This window comes from Coturnix japonica, chromosome 2, assembly GCF_054131305.1.
Source record: "Coturnix japonica strain WE chromosome 2, WE-NBRP24, whole genome shotgun sequence".
NCBI classification, from domain to species: Eukaryota; Metazoa; Chordata; class Aves; order Galliformes; family Phasianidae; genus Coturnix; species Coturnix japonica.
The window spans coordinates 64,963,714-64,985,878 of record NC_140664.1 but is presented as its reverse complement, the minus strand read 5'-3'; the positions used below and the strand labels follow the sequence as shown (position 1 = coordinate 64,985,878).

At 43.3% G+C, this 22,165-nt stretch overlaps 1 protein-coding gene across 38 annotated transcripts in view; it reads left to right on the top strand.

The window, feature by feature from the left end:
• The window catches only part of TNS3 (tensin 3), a 176,420-nt gene that overhangs the window by 113,663 nt on the left and 40,592 nt on the right, over positions 1–22,165 (top strand). For 36 of the 38 annotated variants that reach the window (XR_014943503.1, XM_085540028.1, XM_015854825.3 and 33 more), the window contains one exon: positions 13,807–15,066. The exons of the other annotated variants lie outside the window; for them this stretch is intronic. Coding sequence is in view for 35 of the 36 variants with exons in the window: in XM_085540028.1 (XP_085396154.1) it covers positions 13,807–15,066 (1,260 nt within the window). In the remaining variant the exon portion in view is untranslated. The remainder of the gene's footprint in view (positions 1–13,806; positions 15,067–22,165) is intronic. 38 annotated transcript variants of the gene reach the window in all.

The following is a 22,165-nucleotide window of genomic DNA, read 5'->3' as shown; positions in this document are numbered from 1 at the left end:
CACTGCCGTGGACAGGGTTGCCACCCACTCTGTCAGGCTGCTCAGGGCCTCTTCCAACTTGTCCTTGAATGCCTGCAGGGATGAGGTCTCTGCAGCTTCCCCAGGCAGCCAGTCCCAGTGTCTCACAACCCTCGGATCAAAGAATTTCTTCTTAGCATTTTATTCTAAATCTTCTCTAGTTTAATTTAAAACCATTCCTACTTGTCCTCTCACTACCAGGCTGTGCAAAAAATCAAGTCTCCCTCTTGTTTATGAGTTCCCTTTAGGTACTGGAAGGCTGTAGTTCAGTCTTCCCAGAACCTTCTCCAGGCTCTCTCAGTCTTTCTTCACAGGAGGGGTATTCCATCACTGTGTTCATCCTTTTGGCTCTCCTCTGGACCCGCTCCAACAGCTCTATGTCTTTCCTGTGGTGAGGGTTCCAGGCCTGGATGCTGTACTCTGGGTGGAATCTCATGAGGGCACAGTAGAGGTGGTCAGGCATCTCTCTGGCCAGTTTTGACAATGCTCGGGATACTTTTGGCTTTCTGAGATGCAAGCATATGCTGATGGTTCATGCCAAGCATATGCTCATGGTTCATCCCCTAGAAACCCCTAAGTCCTTCTCGGCAAGGCTGCTTTCACTGAGTTGTTCTCTTGGTCTGTATATATATCTGTAATTGCCCCAGCCAGTTGTAGTACGTTGTGCTTGGCCTTGTTAAACCTCATTAGTCTCATGTGGGTCCATTTCTCAAGCTTGCCTAGATAACTTTGGATGACATTTCTTCCTTGTGTATTATCAGCTGCACCAGTCAGCTTGGAGTCATCATCAAACTTGCTGAGGATGCACTCAGTCCCACTGTCTGTGTCACTGAAAAAGATGTTAAAGAGCGCTGGCCCCATGATGGACTCTTGGGAAACACCACTTGTCACCAGCCTCCATCTAAGCATAGTGCTGTTGTCTATGACCCATTGACTGTGGCCGACCAATACTTAATACCTGTCCTAGAGTCAGCTTTCACTGATTTTTATAATCTTCAAAATATGACTTTGGTTGTCTAATGACTACAGCAGTGAGGACTTTAGTGGGAAGTGGCATAATGTGAGCTTAACCTTTTTTTCCACTGAATAATTCCTGTACTTTATTTCCTAATTCACTGAAAATTCCAATCTGTAAAAAAATGAGGATAATCAAGAGTGAGAAGAGGACAGTCATTATGTGAGGCAGGTGGAGCACACTCCAGGGAATCATCAGAGGTTTTGTAGTTGGATAAGATTGTCTTTTACATGACATAATGTCAGAAAACAGAATATTGACTGAAGTCGATATGTCTGTTTCTGCAAGGTTTTGCACTTGGGCCGGAAGAACCCCAGGCACCTGTACAGGCTGGGAGGAGTTGTCCTTGAGAGCAGCTCGGCTGAAAAAGACCTAGGGGTCCTGATAGATGAGAAACTTAACATGAGCCAGCAGTGCGCTCTGGCAGCCTGGAAAGCAAATGGGATCCTGGGCTCCATCAGGAGAGGGGTGGTCAGCAGGGATAGGGAGGTGATCGTCCCTCTCTACTCTGCTCTTGTGAGGCCCCATCTGGAGTACTGTGTCCAGGTGTGGAGCCCTCAGTACAAAAAAGATATGGAGATTTTGGAAAGGGTCCAGAGGAGGGCCACAAAGATGATCAGGGGGCTGGAGCACCTCCCCTATGAGGACAGGCTGAGGGAGTTGGGTTTGTTCAGCCTGGAGAAGAGAAGGTTGCGGGGTGACCTCATTGCGGCCTTTCAGTACCTGAAGGGAACTTACTCCCAGGAGGGGAGTAAACTCTTCGAAAGGGCTGATAATAGCAGGACTAGGGGAAATGGTTTTAAGTTGAAGGAGGGAAGATTTAGGTTGGATGTTAGGGGAAAGTTCTTTACTAGAAGGGTGGTTAGGTCCTGGAACAGGCTGCCCAGTGAGGTTGTGGATGCCCCGTCCTTGGAGGTGTTCAAGACCAGGTTGGACGGGGCCCTGGGCAACCTGATCAAGTAAAGGTGTATGTTTGGTGGCCCTGCTAGGCAGGGGGGTTGGAACTACATGATCCTTGAGGTCCCTTCCAACCCAGGTAATTCTGTGATTCTGTAATTCTGTGATTCTGTGATTCTACTCAGAATGTTTCTGTCCCATGTACTTCCTTTCTTCTCTCCTTCTTTGTATAAACATAGCCCTCAGCAAGTAAAGCATTGATGTTAAATGCGGGGCAGAGGTCCCTTGGTTTGTTCAGCCCAGAGAAGAGGGTACTGAGGGTATACATCATGGTGGCCTACAGCTCCTCACAAGGGGAGTGGAGAGTAGTGTGATCTCAGCTCTCTGTTGATGATGACAGGACCCAAGGGAATGGCATAGAGCTGCATTGGAGAGGGGCTGTTTGAGTGTTAGGAAATGGTTCTTCACCAGGGAGCGATTGGGCCCAGGAACAAGCTTCCCAGGGCAGTGATCATGACCCCAAGTGCCAGAGTTCAAGGAGTGTTTGGACAGTGCTTTCAGATATACAGTCTGATTTTTGTGTAATCTGATTCTGTTCTGATTTGGAATACTGACAACAGAAATCACAAAATCACAACACTATATTTTACTGGATGTGGTGGGGAACATTGCCACCAAGAGGTGAGGAAAAGAATGAGGTCTTGAGTGCCTTCTTTACTTTGATCTTTAATAGTAGATCAGATATCCTAACAGGTACTCACCCCTCTAAGCTGGAAGACAGAGATAAGGAACAGAATAAACTCTCCAGAATTCAAGAGAAAAAATGCTGTTTCATCTAGACTGTCATGAGACTACTGGGCCAGAGAGGATCCACCTGAGGCTGCTGAGGGATCTGGTGGAAGTGTGTGTCAAACCACTTTTTGTCATTTTTCAACAGTCACTGTCAAACAGGGAGGTCCTAGTTGACTGGAGACTTGCCAGTGTGACACCTATCTCCAAGAAGGGTTGGAAGGATGATCTGGGGAGCTATAGGCCTGACCTTTTATTGGGCAAGGTTATGGAGCAGATAATCTTACAGTGTGTATGCAAGACAGTCAGGGACCAGGTCTAACCAGGCATGGATTCATGCACAAAATGCAGGTCCTGCTTGACCAACGTGATTCTTTATTGACAGCTCAGGCTGGCAGTGAAGTCACTGAGAGAAGCCTCAGGACTATCAGAAAGGACTTCAGGGGACTGGGGCAGTTAATGGATGAAGAGGGAGTATAGGCCATATTTTCCTCTATCCTTTCATTGGCAGAGGCAATTACTGAGAGGAGCAGAAAACCTATCTCATAAATATGTGACTGGCTTACAGGCTGGTGCCCCCACAGGAACTTGGCTTTTTTGACCATGGGGCAGTTTACTCAGCACTTGGCCTGATGGCTGCTGATGGATCTCATCTGTGTCAAAGAGGGAAGCAGATCTTAGCCCAGGAGCTGGCAGGGCTCATTGAGAGGGCTTTAAACTACATATGAGAAAGAGAGGGTATAAATCTAGGCGTGCTAGAGCCTATGAGCCTGAGGAAACGATGACTAGACTGGGGGGTGAGGGCAAGGGTCTTGGCTGAAGTGCATCTACACCAAGGTGTGCAGCATGGGCAATAAATGGGGGTAGCTGGAAGCCATTGTGCAATAGGCAAACTATGACTTAGCTGCGATTATGGAAACATGGTGGGATCATTCCCACAACTGGGGTGCTGCACGGGATGGCTATAAGCTCTTCAGAAGGGATAGGTGAGGAAGGAGGGGTGATGGTGTGACTTTCTATGTTAGAGAGTGCTTTGATGTTGTTGAGCTTGGGGCTGAGACTGATCAGGTTGAATCTCTGTGGGTAAGGATCAGTGGGAGAGCTAACAAGGCAGACTGGTGGAATTCTGTTACATGGACTCAAGTTGTATCAGAAGAGGTTTAGGCTGGACGTATGAAGGAACTTCTTTTCTCAGAGTGTGGTCAGGCACTGGAATAGCCTGCCCAGGGAAGTGGTGGAGTCGCCATAACTGGCAGTGTTCAAGAAGTGTCTGGATAGGGAGCTAGGAGATATGGTGTAGGGGTTTTCTTTAGGTAAGGTGGAGGGAGGATGGTTGGACTAGATGATCTTATAGCTTCTACACTTCATTATGGTAACTGCATTAAATAATTCTGTATGACAGTTCTTCTGTCCTTTCACATTGAAACTCCAACTGTGCTTCATTTTCCTAGCAGCAGTGAGAGCTTATGAAAAATCAAGCATGGCAAGGGTTGAGAAACTCTCAATCATCTGTCCTTTCCTTTATGTATGGCAATTTTTTCAGAAATATGCTTTCAAGATATCTGTACACAGGTGTTTGACTTCATGCTTCACAACTCTTATCATAAAAAAACATATTTCTTATATCCAATCTAAATCTCCTTTCTTTTAGTTTGCAACCATTCTTCCACGTCCTATCACAACAAACCTTGCTAAGGAGTCTGCTTTCTTCTTTTCTTTAGTCCCCCTTTGTATATTGAAAGGCCGCACTCAGGTCTCCCCAGAGCCTTTTCTTTTTCAGGATGAACAGCCCCAGCTCTCACAGCCTGTCCTCATGGGGGGAAGTATTCCATCCCTTGTATCATTTCTGTAATCCTCTGGATGTGCTTCAACAAGTCTGTGCCTCTCCTTTACTGAGGACTCCACATATGGATGCGTTATGCCACTTGAGGTCTCAAAAGTGCTGAGAAGAGGAGCAGAATTACCTCCCTCATCCTGCTGACTACGCTTGTTTTGAAGGATACATTTGGCTTTCTGAGCTGCAGGGGCACATTGCTGTCTCATGTCCAGCTTACCATCCAGCAGTACCTCCAGTTTCTTTTTGCAGGCCTGTGCTTGATTGTTTCATCCCCCAGCTTGTACTGATTGCAGGGATACCGTGACCCAGGTGCAAGACCTTGTTTGTGTATGTGTTGAACTGCATGAGGTTCTTCTGGACCCACTGTTTGAGCCTGTCTAGATCTCTTTGGATGGCATCCATCTCTCAGGCCATGGGGTACTGTGTCAAAGGCATTACTGAAGTCCACGTAGATCACATCAGTATCTCTGCCCTCCATTGCAAGACTTGTGCTTGATGAAGCCATGTTAGTTGTCTGGTACAGAATCATAGAATCCTTTTGAGTTGGAAGGGACCTCTGAAGGCCATCTGGTCCAACTCCCCTGCAATGAACAGAGACATACACTGCTAGATCAGATTGCCCGTGGCCTTATCCAGCCTTACATTAAAAGTTTCCAAGGATGGGGCATCCACCACCTCTGGGCAACCTGTTCCAATGCCTCACCACTCTCACTGTAAAAGACTTTATATTTAAGCTAAATCTACCCTCTTTAACCTTGAAACTAATTCCTCTTGTTCTATCACAACAGACCTTGCTAGAGACTCTTGTCACTCCCCTTCTTTCCTGTAGCTCACCTTTAGATATTCAAAGTCAGGTCACTGTGGAGCCATCACTTCTCCAAGACCGAATAGCTTCAGCTCTTTCAACCTGTCTTCATAGGAGAGGTATTCCATCCCTTGGATCATTTCTGTGGCCCACCTCTGGAAGCACTCCAACAAACAGGTTTGTTTCTCTCCTGTACTGAGGATTCTGCATCTGGACACAGTAGACCATTTGAGACCTGGTCACCACACAGCAGAGAGTGAGGGTCTCCTCTCTCATCCTGCTGGCCATACTCCACCTTATATTGGTGGTGGATGTTGCCTCAATCCAGGTGCAGGACCTTGCATTTGGATTTGTTGAACCTGTTTTGGCTTTCCTGGGCCCACTGCTCAAGCCTGTCTAGGTCCCTCTGGATGGAATCCTTTCCCTCTGGTGTGTCGTCCGTACTCTGCAACTTCGTGTCATCAGCAAACATACTGAGGGTGCACTCAACCCTGCTGACAGCATCACTGGTTAAGATATTAATGATTATACATCTTAGCACTGGCTGCTGGGGGACACCATTCATCACTAATCTCCACCCAGACACTGAGCCATTGACCACCGCTCTTTGGACTCAACCCTGCCATCAGTTCTTCATTCACTGAACAGTCTACCCATCAACTTTGTATCACTCCAGTTTGGAGAGAAGGATGTTGTTGAGGTGCTGTGGCACAGGCAATACTAATGCCCAGAGAGATGACATCAGTGGCTCTTCCCTCAGTCACTCATGCAGGTACACTACCATGGAAGCCCACCAGGTTGGTGAAGCAGGATTTGACCAAGATGAAGCCGTGTTCATTCTCCCATGTCACCTCCCGGTCTTCTATGTGCCTTAGCATAGCTTGAAGGAAGATCTGTTCCATGATCTTTCCCAGCACAGAGGTGAGGCTAAGAGGTCGGTAGTTCTTAGGGTCATCTTTTCTGCCCTTCTTAAAAATGATGTAATGCTGCCTTTTTTCCAGTCACCGGGGTCTTCACCTGAATGCCATGACTTTTCAAATATAATTGAGAGTAGTTTTGTGACTACATCAGCTAATTCCCTCAGGACTCTGGAATGCATCTTGCAGAGACCCATAGACTTGTGGGTGTTCAGGTTCCTCAGGTTGTCACAAACGTGGCTTTTGCTTACAGCGGGAGGGACATTGCCTCCCCAATCCCCTCCAACCAAACCAAATGTCTGAGGGCTGTGTGACAAGCATTTGTCAGAGAAGACCAAGGCAAAAAAAAAAAAAAAAAAAGGAATATAAAGTACCTCAGCTTTCTCCTTCTCTGTTGTGCTTGCCTGTGTCACTCACTGGAGGTTGGGGGTAAAGGGTGGTGGTATGCCCTCCTGGATTTTTCTTTTCTGGCAGAAATGCCTGCAAGAAGCCTTTCTTGTTCTTCTTGGCATCCCTTGCCAAATTTAGCTCAATCTGGTTCTTGGCTTTCCTGACCCCAACCCTACACAGCCTAGCACATTCTTTATGCTCTTCCCACAGTACCTGTGCCTGTTTCCACTGCCTGTGCATTTTATTCTTTCTCTTCAGTTTGGTCAGCAGATCCTGTTTTAGCCATGCTAGTCTCTTGCTTTGTATTTCTGACTTGCTACACTTGGAGACGGACTGCTTTTGCATCCTGCGGAACAGCTTCCTTAGTATCTACTGTCTCTTCTCTGCACCTTTGCCCATGAGGACAGTTTCCCAGCATGTTTTGTTGACTAACTCCTTGAAGAGCTGGAAGTTGTTCCTAAAATTTAGTGTCCTAATTTTACTCTTTGCCTACCTCTTATCTCTCAGCATGTGCTCAACTGTAGCATGGTCACTTCAGACTAAGCAGCCTCTAATCCTGATGTCACCAGTCAGTTCATTTGCACTGGCGAGCAACAGGTCCAGTATTACATGTCTCTGGTGGGGCTGTCTGTTATTTGACTAGGATTTTTTTCACAATTCATTCCATAGGCCTCCTGGATTGCCTACAGCTTGCCATATCATTTTTCTAGCAGATGTCTGGGTGGTTGAAGTCTTTTAGTAGGATGAGCACTTGTGATCACAATGCCTCCTGTAGCTGGAGGTAGAGGGCTTCTCTGTCTTTCATGTACTTTAGCATAGCTTCCAAGGTGATCTATTCCATGATCTTCTTGGACACAGAGAAGAGTTGTTCTCATAGTAATTTCAAATTTGAAGATGTCTTCAAATTGCTTTTTAATATGCTAATTAAATGTAAACATTTGTGTAGTATATATTTTTTCTGGGAAACAAATCTTAATTCCCCATTTTGAATGTTTCATATATGTTGCTCTTGAGTGTATGTCTGATATCCCTGTTAGTATAAAATATATTTAAAATATTATATGTGTGATAAAGTGTGCAGACAGTTCAAACTGTCTATGCAAAGAAGACAATCCTATGGCAGAAAGCTTTGTTTGTAATTTGTGATGCTCTGTCTGCTGTGTATTTCATGTTCAGTTTGGTTGGGTTTTTTTTTTTTTTTGTTTATTGAAAACAATTAACTGAAGATGTATTCCACTGTAATGAGGAATGGTGGCTGCAATGTGAAAGATTCAAGGATACACGTTAGGTGGTTCTAGATAGTGGGGAGTGAAGAGGAATGTGGAATGACATTACTTCTGGGATCAAAAAGCAACAGAGTCACTTCAATTAAGCCTTCCACTTCATTTCATTAGCCCTTCAAGAAGACGAAACTTGATTCTACCAGTCTGCGCATAGCCATTGTCACTGAAGTATGATTAACTGTGCTTGTGTAACTGGAAGCAGGAATTTGTCTGTTCTCAGCTCTTACCCTTAATAAAGTACTTATGTTTTCCTGTAAAACTGCTTTATTTTCTAAGGGTAATTCAAAACAGAAAAGAATTATCTAGCCAGCGTTTATCATGAATAGTTGCTCATAAACTTTGGTTGAGCATGTACGTCAGATAGCAGAAAGAGTTGTTCCTCCCATCATTGATGAAGAAGGAATTACATTCTGATTTTTGAGATTATGGCCCTACTAGTTAAAATTAGAAACATGAAGTACATACCAGGTCCTCTATATGTGTATCAAGATGTCATACTCAAATATTTGTTTATGCATGCCTCTGTGAAGAGGCCTTTTATATATTCTGAGGACTGGAGCTCTGGTTGAAATCTTAGTGTTTCCTTGTACCACCAACAAAAGAAATAAATGATTCTTTGTGGTACATTTAGGCTATCAAGTAGAAGTGAGTGGGCTAGTAATTACCTGATATATCTTCAGAGCAAGCATGGCTGGTAGATCCCTACCATTCTTGCTCTGAATGGAGTGCGTGGTAGATGACTCTCAATGTCCTAACAGTTCCCCAGATTAGTGTAAAAAATAAAAATAAAAAAATTGTGGAGACACAAATATTTAATGAAAATGGTAAAAGATGGAACTTCATTTCTTCTTGGTTTGTGAGTGGCTCGTTATATTCTCATCTGATTTCCTCATAAACTTGCTTGGCCAAGGAGTTGAACAGGAACAACTGGTACCCAGATATTCTGAAAACTGCCTGATTCCCTGGGGATTTTCAAAACACTAACAGGAAGGAACAATAGCAAGTGAAACTTTGGTTTTAGAAAAAAAAAAGTTACCAGAAACTATTCTGATTTTGTTTCTCTGAACTGTTGTGGCCTTCTGTCCCCACCTGATTTTAAATCAATAAGCCTTGCCACTACCATAGCAAAACTTGAAACATATCCAGGATGATAATAAAGCCATATAATGGTGGGAGATCTGTGAAAACTGGTCACAGAAGTTCTCATTTCTGCTGTCAACTTCATTTTTTTCACTTGAAATTTGGATGCTCTGCAGAAACTAAGCCTTCTGTCTTCTGAAGGTAGTTGCTCTTTTTCTACTTCACAACATTCTTCAGAAGGAACTATGATACCAGCAGTTAACAAAATGTGTTCTGTTGTGTGCAGTTATACAATTGTATAGTTACACAGTTACACAGTCAGTAGGTAAACAGATGTACAAAAGATTATCATGATAGAAAGATAATCTGCAATAAATGGAAAACACTCACCGATGTTGAAGGTTTGCAGTAAACTCCACAAAGGAGCAATCTCCTGAGAAAGAGATCCTGCCTTAGTGGCAGTCAGCCCTTAAATGAGATCTGGGAGAGCTGGAGTCAAGCTCCACCCCTTCCGGTAGCACAGCTGAATTACCTTCACCTGTGCTCCCACAGCTGACTCATTGCTTGCCTCAGGTGGTAAATCAGATTCAGGCTGTGATCAACAGTTTCACATTACTCCACTACTTCACAGCATGAACCAATGATTAGGTGAGCTTTCTGCTATTACAGAGATCCATAACATGATAACATTTATACAATTTCCTGTCGCTATGTATGTTGACACAGTTTGAGCAATGATTGGTGAAGGTTCATGTTCTTCCATGGGCTAGCACTTGATTGGCATTACTGGAGGCATGTAATCGTGAGGTGCACATCCATCTATGTTTTGTCAGTCCCATGTAGGTCATCACCAGGTATTGCACATGATATGGCATCAACACTGGAATACTTTGAGGATATTTTGTTCTTTCTGGTGGTCCTGGAGTCTCAAAGACTCAGGGGCAGCAATACAGATGTGTCAAAGGTACTAGGAGGGGAAGGTCTGCCCTCCAGGGCAAGATACAGGCCATATTTCTATCCTGGGTCAACACTTCAGCTTGTACCGGGGAATGCCCTGGCTGCCTATACCACATCCTTTGGCCAGATATCTGTGGCAGCATAACTATATCTGGCATCTTGGTCTTCCACAGGGACATGATGGAGGTCCATTTAGCAATAAAGATTGGAGTGTTGACTACAATATCCATAGGCCACGTACCTATTACCAGAGGGACTACCACCAGATAGCCTCCCACCTCCAAAAGTCTCCTCCCCCAGGGAGCAAGTAGGCCACACCACCTTAGTCCTACCTGCACCTTCCAAGGCCATTTTATTCTGTGGGTTCCCAGATCTAACTTCTCAGGGGCAGAGAACAAAAGATTATTTTCATTACCAATCTGGGGTCTTACCTGATTATCAGTGCTCGTAATTTGGATCCTAAGCAGGGAGGCCCATATTGTCTGTAGCATTTTCAGGGCACTCAGTTTGCCATCTTGAGGTCTTTTATCCATGTCCTGCAGGGTTTCATAGAGTCTCTTTGTCCACCCCTGCAGGGACTGGGAGTCTGTCTTCAGGGTAGCCTTGAGAATACCATTGTAACATTCAATGAGGCCTGCCACAGTTGGATTATATGGCAGGTGTAATCACCATTCAGTGTTGTCTTCTTCTGCCCAGTGCTGTATCATTGCACCAGTAAAACGGGTCCCTTGGTCGCTATCGATCGCTTGGGGTGTCCTGTAGGGAGACATCAGTTTTGTAAGTGCCTTGATGGTATACGCCCAATTTGCTTTTGGCACCAGGTAGGCCTGCAGTAGCCCACTTACAGTATTGATGCAGGTCAGGGCATATCTCACCCCCCCAGACCAAGGGAGGGCCCAATGCAATCAACCTGCCATTGCTGGAGAGGACTGTACCCTCTAGCAATATAAGCTGTTGTTTTGGGCAATGATCTTGGTCTCAGAGCAAGCATTGCAGTCTCGCATGCCTGGGCAATGTCAGATAGTTGTATGGACAGCCCTCATGCTTTAGCAACTGCCCACATTATCTTTTATCCAGCATGCCATAGTTTCTGATGTAACCAACGGGCAATGATCTCAGACTGTGAGTTCGCAATCCACCAAACTTGGGCCAGTGTGTCAGCGTGTTCGTTTCCCAGTGACCATAGGGTTTGGTGACCAGAGACATAATAGACATGTACAATCCTGTGTTTAACTACATTCCATATGTCTAACCACGTCTTTACCCCAGATTGGTTGGATGTAGATAGTCAATTCTTCATAAGTCTGTACAGTGGCCTCATCAGCTGTGCTAAATGAGGTATAAAGGAGCACCAGTACCTCAGCATACCTAAAAATTCCTGCAGCTGCTTTGGTGTCACAGGGACTGGAAATGCCTGAACCGTATCTATTACAGCACTGGGTAGTACTTTGGTTTTTCCTGACCAAACTACCCCCAAGAATTTCACAGACAGGCCTGGACCACCTTCTGAGGATATATAGCCCATCCTCTTTTCTGCAAATAAGTGGTTAACAAATCTGCTGCTTATCCTACTGCCTCCAGTGAGATGGATGTTAACAGGAGATCATCAGTAATGTCAACTTGTATCACTATATTACATTTCTCCCATTTAGCCAGTTCACAGACACCACTAGACTGTGACAGTATGTCAGTGAATGTACATACCCTTGTGGCAGGACCTGAAAGGTCCACTGCCTGCCTCCCCACATGAATGAAAACTGGTCTTGCAATTCTTCAGCAATCAGAGTACTGAAGAATGCATTTGCCAAATGTAAAACTATTTTTTCCAGGACCAGAATATTGTTAATTCTACACAGGACCTCTGGTCAAATCTGGAGGCCCTAGGGAAACTGACATCCCTTGTCATACCATGAGCTGGGCTAAGGCCAAACCTTTTGCTTCTGGTGGCTCAGGCATTGCAGCCCAAGACACCTGTGGTGGCTTCTTTCTATTGGGAATAATAAAGTCCTCTAAATCCCATGTTATTGTTGGCCTTCTTTCTATAACTCTTGTCCTTTTTTTCTTACGGTAATTTTGTAATTTTTGATTATCCTTCAGCTGCCTCCACAGCTGGAGGAAGACATGGTTGGGCTGTCAATTAATCTCTGCAAATTGAACACCAGCTCTAATGAGATCATTAAACTTTTTTTTTCCCACCAAGAATTTGACCATATCAGGGCTATCAAAGGTATCTTCATGGATGCCTCCCTCATACCCAGTTCCCAGATTTTGATTTTGAAGGTCCTCCACGGAGAACCACAACCCTGTATGTAATGGTATGTCCTCTTTGTTTGGCCAAACCATATGGCATGCTGCCATTAAACAATCTAAAATAGAATGGTTTCCATCTGGAAACTGGATACCAGCATATAATCTTCACCTAAGGGCAGGGTGAGCAGTTCCAGTAGCTAATTTAGATATTTCAGGTCCACTAACTGTAACACTAAATCCCATAAGCAGAACAGCCAGGTCAGTACACTCTCTCTAGGTTTCTGTTGTACTAGATCCATCGGTTCTATTGCCATGTATGGTTGGGCAGTGACATGAAAACATGTTTGGGCAGGGGGCCATTGATCAGGAGGCACCCATGCTGGTCTAACATGAAATTTTTTATTTTTTGGGCTATGATAGGATGGAATTACAAGGAATCCATTGTAGGTGGCTCTTCTAAATCTGTTTTAGTGATTTTATCTTCTTTTTCAACCAGGTCCGTTTTTTCAGAGATGTCATTGTTATCCATTGAAATATTGCGGACCTGGGCCATTGGGGAATGTAATGGTGGTCTTTTCCCCATTAATATGCTAAATTCTTGCTCTGACTTTTCAGTACAGTCTTTCAATAACAGATTTACATTTCCTAAAGTGTCAGCTCTGATTCCTGCTTGATTTGAGGCATTTAATAGTGGACATGTAGACATTCCACTGTAAAGGCAGGTAACTGCCATTCTTTTGTTATCATAATATCTTATTTAATCCTTGAAAATATTCTGCCATGCAGAATGGGGAAGTACTTGCCATAACCTGCAGGGGATCCCCCTTTTCAACTATAGCGTCCAGCTGATAACAGGGAGAACCAATAAGCCCTGGAATCTGCCCAGGAATCATTTTGTCTAGGGGGGTGATGTTCTCTCCCCCAGACCATTTATAAATACCCCACAAAAAAGGCATTGTTTGTTTGGCCTGCCTTGCCAAATGTACAGTCAATAAGCAAACAGAAGTTAAAGACATGTTTCATACTAAAGATAATTTATGATAAATGGAAAATAAATGGAAAATACTCACCAGTGTTGAAGTAAACTCCACACAAGAACAATCTCCAAAGAAAAAGAAACTGCCTTAGTGGTAGTCAGTCCTTAAATGAGATCTGGGAGAGGTGGAGCCAAGCTCCACCCCCTTCCAGTAGCACAGCTGAATTACCTTCACCTGTGCTCCTGCAGCTGACTCATTGCTTGCCTCAGGTGGTTAATCAGAGGTTCTGGCTGTGATCAACAGTTTCCCATACATGTTGGTATTTCACTTCGATAAAGCCTAACTCCATCAAAGAGTTGAATTTGACCTAAATGCCTGTGAAGGTGTGTCTGAACATAGTCTGACTTGGTGGTTGTGTGTATCTAGGGTAACTTGAGAAGAAAAGACTAAAGAAGAAAAGACTGCATAAATAATATCATAAAAATATTAGCAGCATTTCTGCAGTGTGGTATGATGTAATGTCATACCTTCCAAACTTTTACATAATGCCCTTTCCCTTTCCTTCTCTTTTCTTCCTTTATCTTTCCACAGTGCCGCATACCCAGGGTCCTATTGATGGCAGTCTCTATGCAAAAGTAAGAAAGAAGAGCTCTTCAGACAGCAGCATCCCTGCTGTTGCTCAAGGTATTCCTGTGACCAACAGTCCTGATCACAGAGATCATACCCTGTCTGTCAGCAGTGATTCAGGACATTCAACAGCTTCTATCAGGACAGACAAAACTGAAGAGCGCCTTATGCCAGGAGCCAAACGAGTTCTGAGCCCACAGGAGAAGGCAGAACTGGACAAACTACTTAGTGGCTTTGGCTTGGAGGAGTCTATCATCACCACCAGGAGTGTGACAGATGCTGGAAGCAAGTACAGCGGGACTCACCACATTGTACCAGCTCAGATTCATGTGAATGGGGACACCAAACTGAAGGACAGGGAGACTGATATTCTGGATGATGAAATGCCTACCCATGATCTTCACAGTGTAGACAGCATTGGGACTTTGTCTTCTTCAGAAGGGCAGCACTCCACCCATCTAGGTAACTTGAGTTGCCCCAAGAGCAGTCAGAACTCGCTTCTCTCAGATGGCTTTGGAAGTAACACAGGGGAAGACCATCACAATGCCATTGCCCCAGACCTGGGAATTGGTGTGGATCCCCTCTATGAAAGATCATTTGGAAACACTGAGCTGAAGTCATCTCACCAATTGCAGAGGAATCCTTGCGTCTCACCCCCACCTCAAGCCTATAACCCAAGTAACTACTCTACTCACACCTGGGTTTGCCAGCAACAGATGGTCACTGCTCACCAGTATGGTTTTGTGTCACAGAATGAAATGAGGGTTGGCATTCTTAAGACTGGGGAGAATTTAGGCATTGCCCAGAGTCAGTCCCAGGTCCCAGACATGCTGACACATGGCTCCAGCAGTAAAGGTGTTGTTCAGAGAGGACTAGGAAGCATACCAGGTATTGCTGAATGTGCAGAACCTGCAGACAATGAGAGTTTTAAGTCAGAGCTAGTGCCTCAGAGGGACATAAATAGCCAGAATCTTGGTCCAGATGCAGGGGACTTGCCAGCTTCTCCAACTTTGGATATTGATCAGTCCATTGAACAACTGAACAGGCTCATCTTGGAATTAGACCCTACATTTGAACCTATCCCAACCCGCATTAACAATGTCACCAGGGAAACAAGTCAAGCAAATGGCTTCACTAGCCATAATACAGATGTGGAAGAGCTTGTCATGAGTCCTGGCATCCATGAGAAGATAGAGGTCACAGACAAGAATGCCTTCCAAAATGGTAAGCTGTTGTAGTACTGCTTGAATACTTTCTAAAGTGATTTTCCCAGCACTTTTGTGCTCTGGATGTGGTGCAGCAGGACCTCAGATCAAGAATTTAACTTTCAGGGTGATTGTCAAAGGATTATTTCAGATATCCTTTTTTTTTTCCACAGTCTAAGAATTTATGGAATCATGCTTATTGCACATTATTAAATGCCTTTGCATACCCGTTTTTTAAAATAACTGTTTAAGAAATTTTTACCTGTAACAGGTCATCAGTTGTGATTTTCTGCTGCTGTGAGTTTAGATGAAGGGGAAAATTCCTACATATATTCCTACAAGTCCTACATTGAGACATTTTAGAAGACACCTGTAGTGAAATGTTTTATGATTTTATTATAGTTATTTATTATTTCTACTGAAAGTTTTCTCTTAAATATTGTATAATTTCTTTTAAATTTTTGTGCAATATATTCATAAATATAGGAATACTTGCTAGTGAGATACGTTGTAACATTTTTTTTCTGAAGTTATTTCTAGAAATTGGAAGTCAAAGTGTTTGTTTGTTATCTGCAATCTTTGTTTAAGTCAACTGAAAACTTTAATTAATGTTATGTTAACGTTCACGAGCTTTTGCTCTTAGAGTGATAGAATCATAGAATATCCTTAGTTGGAAGGGACCCATGTTCAGCTCCTGGCTCCACACAGGACTACCCAAAAATCAGGTCATATGTCTGACAGCATTGTCCAAATACTTTTTCAAATCTGTCAGCTTGGTGCTGTGACCTGGGGGGGGCTGTGCCACTGGAGAGCAGGCATAGGACAAGGAAAAACTGCTGAACTACAGCAGCTAGGAGAGAGAAGTGAGTAGATGTGAAGGAATGTAATCATTTTCCATAGGTATTCCATGTCATAATGTCATGCAAAACTGCCAGAGCTGGCACGGCTGCTGGAAAGCTGTGGTTTCTGCTGCTGCTGGGTGGAACTGCAATTCTCAGCAGCTCTGATTGTTCCCATGTGGTTTCTGAGAGGAAAGGAGGTGACATAAGTGGCCTTCCTTCTGGCTGTACCACCATTCTGCAGCACAGTTAGTAAGACAAGTCTCTTTTCCATTTGTTTGATTTATTACCTTTGATTCCTTTTATATTGTATTAGCTCACATTCCTTTACCATTCTAGTAAATTAGTTTCTCTTTATCTCAATAATAATGTATCTCCTTCTCATTTTTCCACTGGCTTTCTGTGGGGTGAGGGCTGGGATGAGGAGTAGGTCCTGGATACTGCTACAGGGATGAAAGACTTTAATCAGCCTTGCAGATGCCCAGGTCAGTGCAGAAGTAAGGCACTGGAGCAGGAATTCTCTATCACCTGTGGAGAGGCACATCTGTGGTAGAGCAGGCTGTCCCTTTCACAGTCCATGTTGCACCATGCATAACGCATGGAGAAGACCAGAGTGGAGCAGGTGGATGTGGCCTGAAGAAGGTTGCAGCCTGTGGAGAGCCTCTGCAGTAGCAGGCCCTGAGCAAGGGCTGCAGCTCGTGAGGGCACCTGTGTGTGCCTGAAAGATGAGCTCTGTGGTACAGACCCACATTCTTTTTTCAAGGACTCAGATATGTGTTGATGTGCCCTTGGGCATGCTTAGAGGTATTTAGGGTGATCAAGTACCCACCTACTTCTTCCCCTTTTTTCACCAGCAGCTTAATTGCTGAAGCCTTTGACCCACTTCCATCCACTTTTTCCTGGTTTGGAAGATGTGCATTGTTTATTAGGCAATAGTGAACCACTTTTAAAAACAACATATGTTGAACCCAAGGAAAATGTCCTTGAACATTTTGAGGCAGAAGATAAAATATTCTATTATGTTAGGAAAACAAGACTTTTCACCCGTTAAAACTCAAATGGAAAGCTTTAGAACTGTAACTTACAGATTCCTTTTGCTAAACTAATATATTTGTTCTTAAACTAACAAACTAATCCCTATTAATAAACAAATCAATCTACATCACATGAGAGCAAGCTAATTTACAGTGTCATGGATACTTCCTTTCCAGATTTGTTAACTCTGCTTTCCCTCAATAGTGGATAGTTGAAGTATAGGTTTAGTCAGTTTTTATTCCCTATGCCTGCACATGTATGAAGGAAAGCTGAAGTACTCAGCATGCTTCCAATGAAGGACTGTAATTATGCTATACTTAAAAGAAAAGAACCATGTAGTTTAATCCAAATAATCCTGTAAAATAATTATGCCTTGTTGTTCATTACCAGTTTGTGGTAGAATAGCCCAGGCTTAATAGATGTGATTTACCTTACTTTGGAATAGACTAACAGAGAACTAAGGTAAGGCAAGAGAGTCACTAAAGTGATTAATTATCTGTTCACGCTAGTGCAGCAAGAGGAGGTGTAATTAATAGTACAGAGAAATGCTGGCTGCCATGAGGATAAGGGAATAGTCATGAATGAACGACAACTAGAACAGCAGTTTTTCCACTAGATAGTAATGATCGGTCTTATACAGTCAGGTAGTAGGATGAGCTCTATTCCCCGTGACTCAATTGTTAACCTAAGGATTATTTCAAGAGAATTAATTAACAAGGGATGGAACAAGCTGGCAGGACAGGGCTGAACAGCCCTAAATGAGATTAAATGAATTTGAGGTAGAGTTTAGGTCTTTTCACTTGCTTGTTAGTCTGTTGGTTAACAGGAATTTGGATTATACTTGCTACCCATTCTGAGTAAAGTAAAAACAATACTTTGCTTGTACATAATTGTTAAACATTAGGTATTTTTTTCAAGAACAGAGATATTTTTCTTGCTGCGGTACTTTTTTCCAAATACATTTGAGAAAGATCAAGAAACTAAAGATACCACAGGTGAAACAGCCAGGTTCATTTTTCCACTTCAGCTCTTTGAAACAGTGTTCTTATTGATCTAGGAATCTGAAAATTAGAACCTAATCAGTATTTAATATTTAGGAGTTGGAATGGTTATTTGTCTTCATCTTGTAAGTCATGTAGGTTTGTTTTCAGATGTAAAACAGCTCTCTTATAAATGCTGGATTGTTGCAACTCTCTCTGTAGATGAGGAGGTGCAATTTAGCTTAAACATTCTGAAATAGATTTTACTTATGTTTATAAACAAGCCGTTTCTTTGTTAAAATAAATGGAGTGCAGGAATCAGTTAGCAGCAGGAGCATTTGTGGAATTGCTTCTTTCCCAACACAGAAATGTGGTTGACAAGTTCATAGTTCTCTGAGCTGTCCTTTCGACTGTTCTTAAAAATGACTGTGACATTGCCTTTTATTCAGTCGACAGGGAGTTCACCTGACTGCCATGACTTTTCAGATATCCTGGGTTGGCAGCCCTGCCCAGTGCATGAGATGATCTTTAAGGTCCCATCCAACCCCATTATTGATTAACTTCTATCAAAAAATGCATCGTTTTGTTTCAGGTGAATATGCATTTGGTTACCTTTTTCTCACAATATTTTCTTCAAGTTTAGTCTTTGAAGTAGTTATTTTTCCTTTAAATTTTTAATATTGATTGTAAAGCCGATTCTAAATTATTAAAATGGATTTGTTTGGTTTAAGTCTAGAGCTATCTTGAAAACTTGATCAATAAGTGCCTTTTACCTTACTCTTCATAGAAGATAGATGGTACCCAAGAAGTAAAGTAATACTGATTTGGGTAGTGTTGGAAAATAACATTTTTTTTTTCCATACATGGGGCAATCTTTAAACTCTGCCCTATTAAAATTTAACTTCAGGACTTCATCTTTTTTCTTGTTGAATTATTAAGCCTTCTTTTTTATTGAATCACTGTGTTTCCTGGTAATGGGAGACAGCTATGAAAACCTTCCTAAATTTCCTTAAAGGCAGTAGCATCTGGAATTTCACTTAATCACGGAATCGTAGGGGTTGGAAGGGACCTTCAGAGATCATCGAGTCCAACCTGCCTGCCAAAGCAGGTTCTCTACACCAGGTCACACAGGTAGGCGTCCAGGCGGGTCTTGAATGTCTCCAGAGAAGGAGACTTCTCAGCCCCCTGGGCAGCCTGTTCTAACCTTTTTATGCTGTCTCTCAGTGGTGGATTCACTCCAATTTTTTAGTATCTTCACATGTACATTGTTGCTCCAAACTAGACACAGCGCTCCAGATGTGGCTTCCCAAGTACTGAGGGATGTAATCACTTCTTTTGACCTGGTAACTACTGTTCTGTTACTTGTGATTTAACCTAAAAGCCACACAGCCATTCATTCATTCCTTCTTTTCTGAAGGACGGAGGAGAGAAATGAGGGGGAGGTAAGGAAGGTAGAGCCTGTAGGTTGAGATAGAAACTATTTACTAACACAGAAAATGAAGAAGTAATGGGAATGAATATATACATACATAGTTTACCAAAACAAGTGATGCACAATGCTGTTGCTCACCACCTGCCAAACTAGATACCCAGCTAGTCCCTGAGAAGCCAACTGCCCCCAGTTTTATAGTTTTTATGTGATGTCACATGGTATGGAATATCCTGTTTGCCAGTTTAGGTCAGTTGTCTGGTTCTGTCCCCTCCCAGCTTCTTGTGCACCCCTAGCCCCTTGCTGACAGGTTGGTACAAGAGTCTGAAACATCTTTGGCTCTTTGCAGCACTGCTTGGCAACAACTAAAAAACTGCTGCGTTATCTACATTGTTTTTCTCCTCCAGCCAAACTTAATAAATGAAGAAAATCAACTCTGTTGGAGCTGAAACCAGGACTCTGCTACATTTCAATATGCGATGGTCAATATTCAGTTGTGGCCTTTTGCCACAATTACAACTATGACAATGCCCAGGTCCTTTATTGCATAGTTACTCTGCACATTTACCAGCCTGTATTGTTTCATAGAACTCCTCCATCCTGATACCATTATGTAAAAAAAGTGATATGTCTCAGGAGATCAGAGATAAGATAAAAATACCTAGCTTTTTCTAGCAGTGGGTCACTACCAGGCAAGATGTATGAAAACAATAATCTACTGTAGCATTAGAAGAAGTTAGAAAATGGGCCTAGAATTCTAAACTCTAATTATTAAGTCAAAAGATAGTCTGATTTAAATTACTATCCCCTTGCCTAGTGTTTTGCACACCCTTGTTTCACCCATATACTTATATAAGCAGAATGAACTTTCCAATCACAAGATAAGAAAAGTATTGAGGATGTTGCTACCTGAAATTATGCTTAATCAAATTATCATGGGTAGTGGCTTGGTACCGGAAAGAGGTGATCACGTTAAAAAGATCCAGTCAAGGACCTGAGTCATGATCAGTGCTGCTAAAAAAAGGTGAAGGCCCAACTGCCTCCCAGATAACCTCTCTGTAGAGGTTTTCTTCCTGCTGCGGAATTACATTCAGGACACTGAGAAGAGGATACCAGGTAGCTGGAAGCTGGAAGACTGCTATTACCTGCTGGTCTTTCAAACTAGGTCACATGAGATTGCAACCAGGAAATAAAAAAAATATAAAAAAGGACTTTACATCCCCCTGAAAGATGTTGAAGGGATTGGGAGCACAGGTAGTGTTCTCCTTAGTCCTCGCATTTAGAGACTGGGATCCTGGCAAGAGGAGAACAGACCAGTTGAACGACTGGCTGCATGGGTGGTGTCATGCCAAAGGCTATGGGTTCTATGATCTAGGATGCACCTTTGACAAACTGCAAGTGTTGATGTAGGATGGGACACAACTGACGAGGAGGGGCAAGAATATCCTAGGAAGCAAATTGGCTGGGCTCATCACCAGAGCCTTAAACTGGTACTGCTGGGGATGGAGATGTACTGCTGAGTGACAGAGAAGAGCCAGGGAACTCTGTCACTTTAGGAAGTAGCAAGGGAAAACATCAGATTTGTTGCAGAAGTTTGTGGGAGGGCTCCTCTAGTAAGGTTGTGTGTCTAAAAGCCCAGCTGATGTGTCTCTATCAATGTACACAATGTTGTGGAGGAGGTGGTTAAAGAGGTTAAGTTTGGGGCAGCCTGGGCTTGCAGAAACCATGTTCTTGTTGAGTTCATGATCTCAAGGAATGTGAAAGTGGAGTCAGAACATTAAACTTCAGGAGACTGAACTTCAGGCTGTTTAAGGATTTGTTGGAAGAGTTCTCCTGGGAAACTGGCCTTAGGGACAAAGGAACAGAACAGAGGTTGCAGCACTTTAAGAATGTGTTTCTGAGAGCATGAGAGCTTTTCATCCCCTAGAATAAGAAACTGGGCAGAGAAGGCAGGAAACCAGCGTGGGTGAGCAAGGACTTGCTGGTAAAGAGGAAGAAAAAGAAGGAAAAGCAGTGGAAGGGGGGGGACGGGTGGCCTGGGAGAAATACAGAATAGGTAGGGATGGAATCAGGAAAGCCAAGGCCTGGATGGAATTAGGCTTGACAAAGGATGTGAAAAACAAGAAAGATTTCTTTAGGTACATTGGTCACAAGAGACCAACTAAGGAGGGTGTACTGATAAATGATGAAGGAAAACTAACCTCCACATATTTGGAGAATGCTGTGGTACTTAATGTGTTCTTTGCCTCAATCTTCCCTGCCTATCAGTTTTCCCAAGTGTCTTGTGTCCCTAAACTTCCACATGGAGGTCAAGAGCAAGTCCGAGATCACTTCTTGAGGCTGCATGTGTGCAAGGCTATGGGGCTGGACAATATGCATCTCAGGTTCCCAAAGGGGCTGGTTGATGGGCTTGCCAAGCCACTCTCCATCATATTTGAAAAGTTGTGGCTGCCAGGTGAAATCCCCAGTAACTGGAAAAAGGAAAACATCACTCCCATTTTTAAGAAAGAGAGAAAAGAAGACCTGGGAAACTACAGGTTGGTGAGCCTCACATCTGTGCCTGGAAAGATCATGGAACAGACCTCCTGGAAGAGATGCTTAGACTCATGCAAGAGGTGATCTGAGATAGTATATGGGAACTGTTGAGTCACAGCCTGAACTAGTAATTGATCACCTGAGGCAAGCACTGAGTCAGCCATGGGAGCACAGGTGAAGGCAATGCAGAGCTATTGGAGAGGGTCCAGAGGAGGGCCACAAAGATGATCAGAGGGCTAGATAATTTCTGTGATGAAAGGTTGAGAGAGTTGGGATTGTTTAGCTTGGAGAAGACAAGGG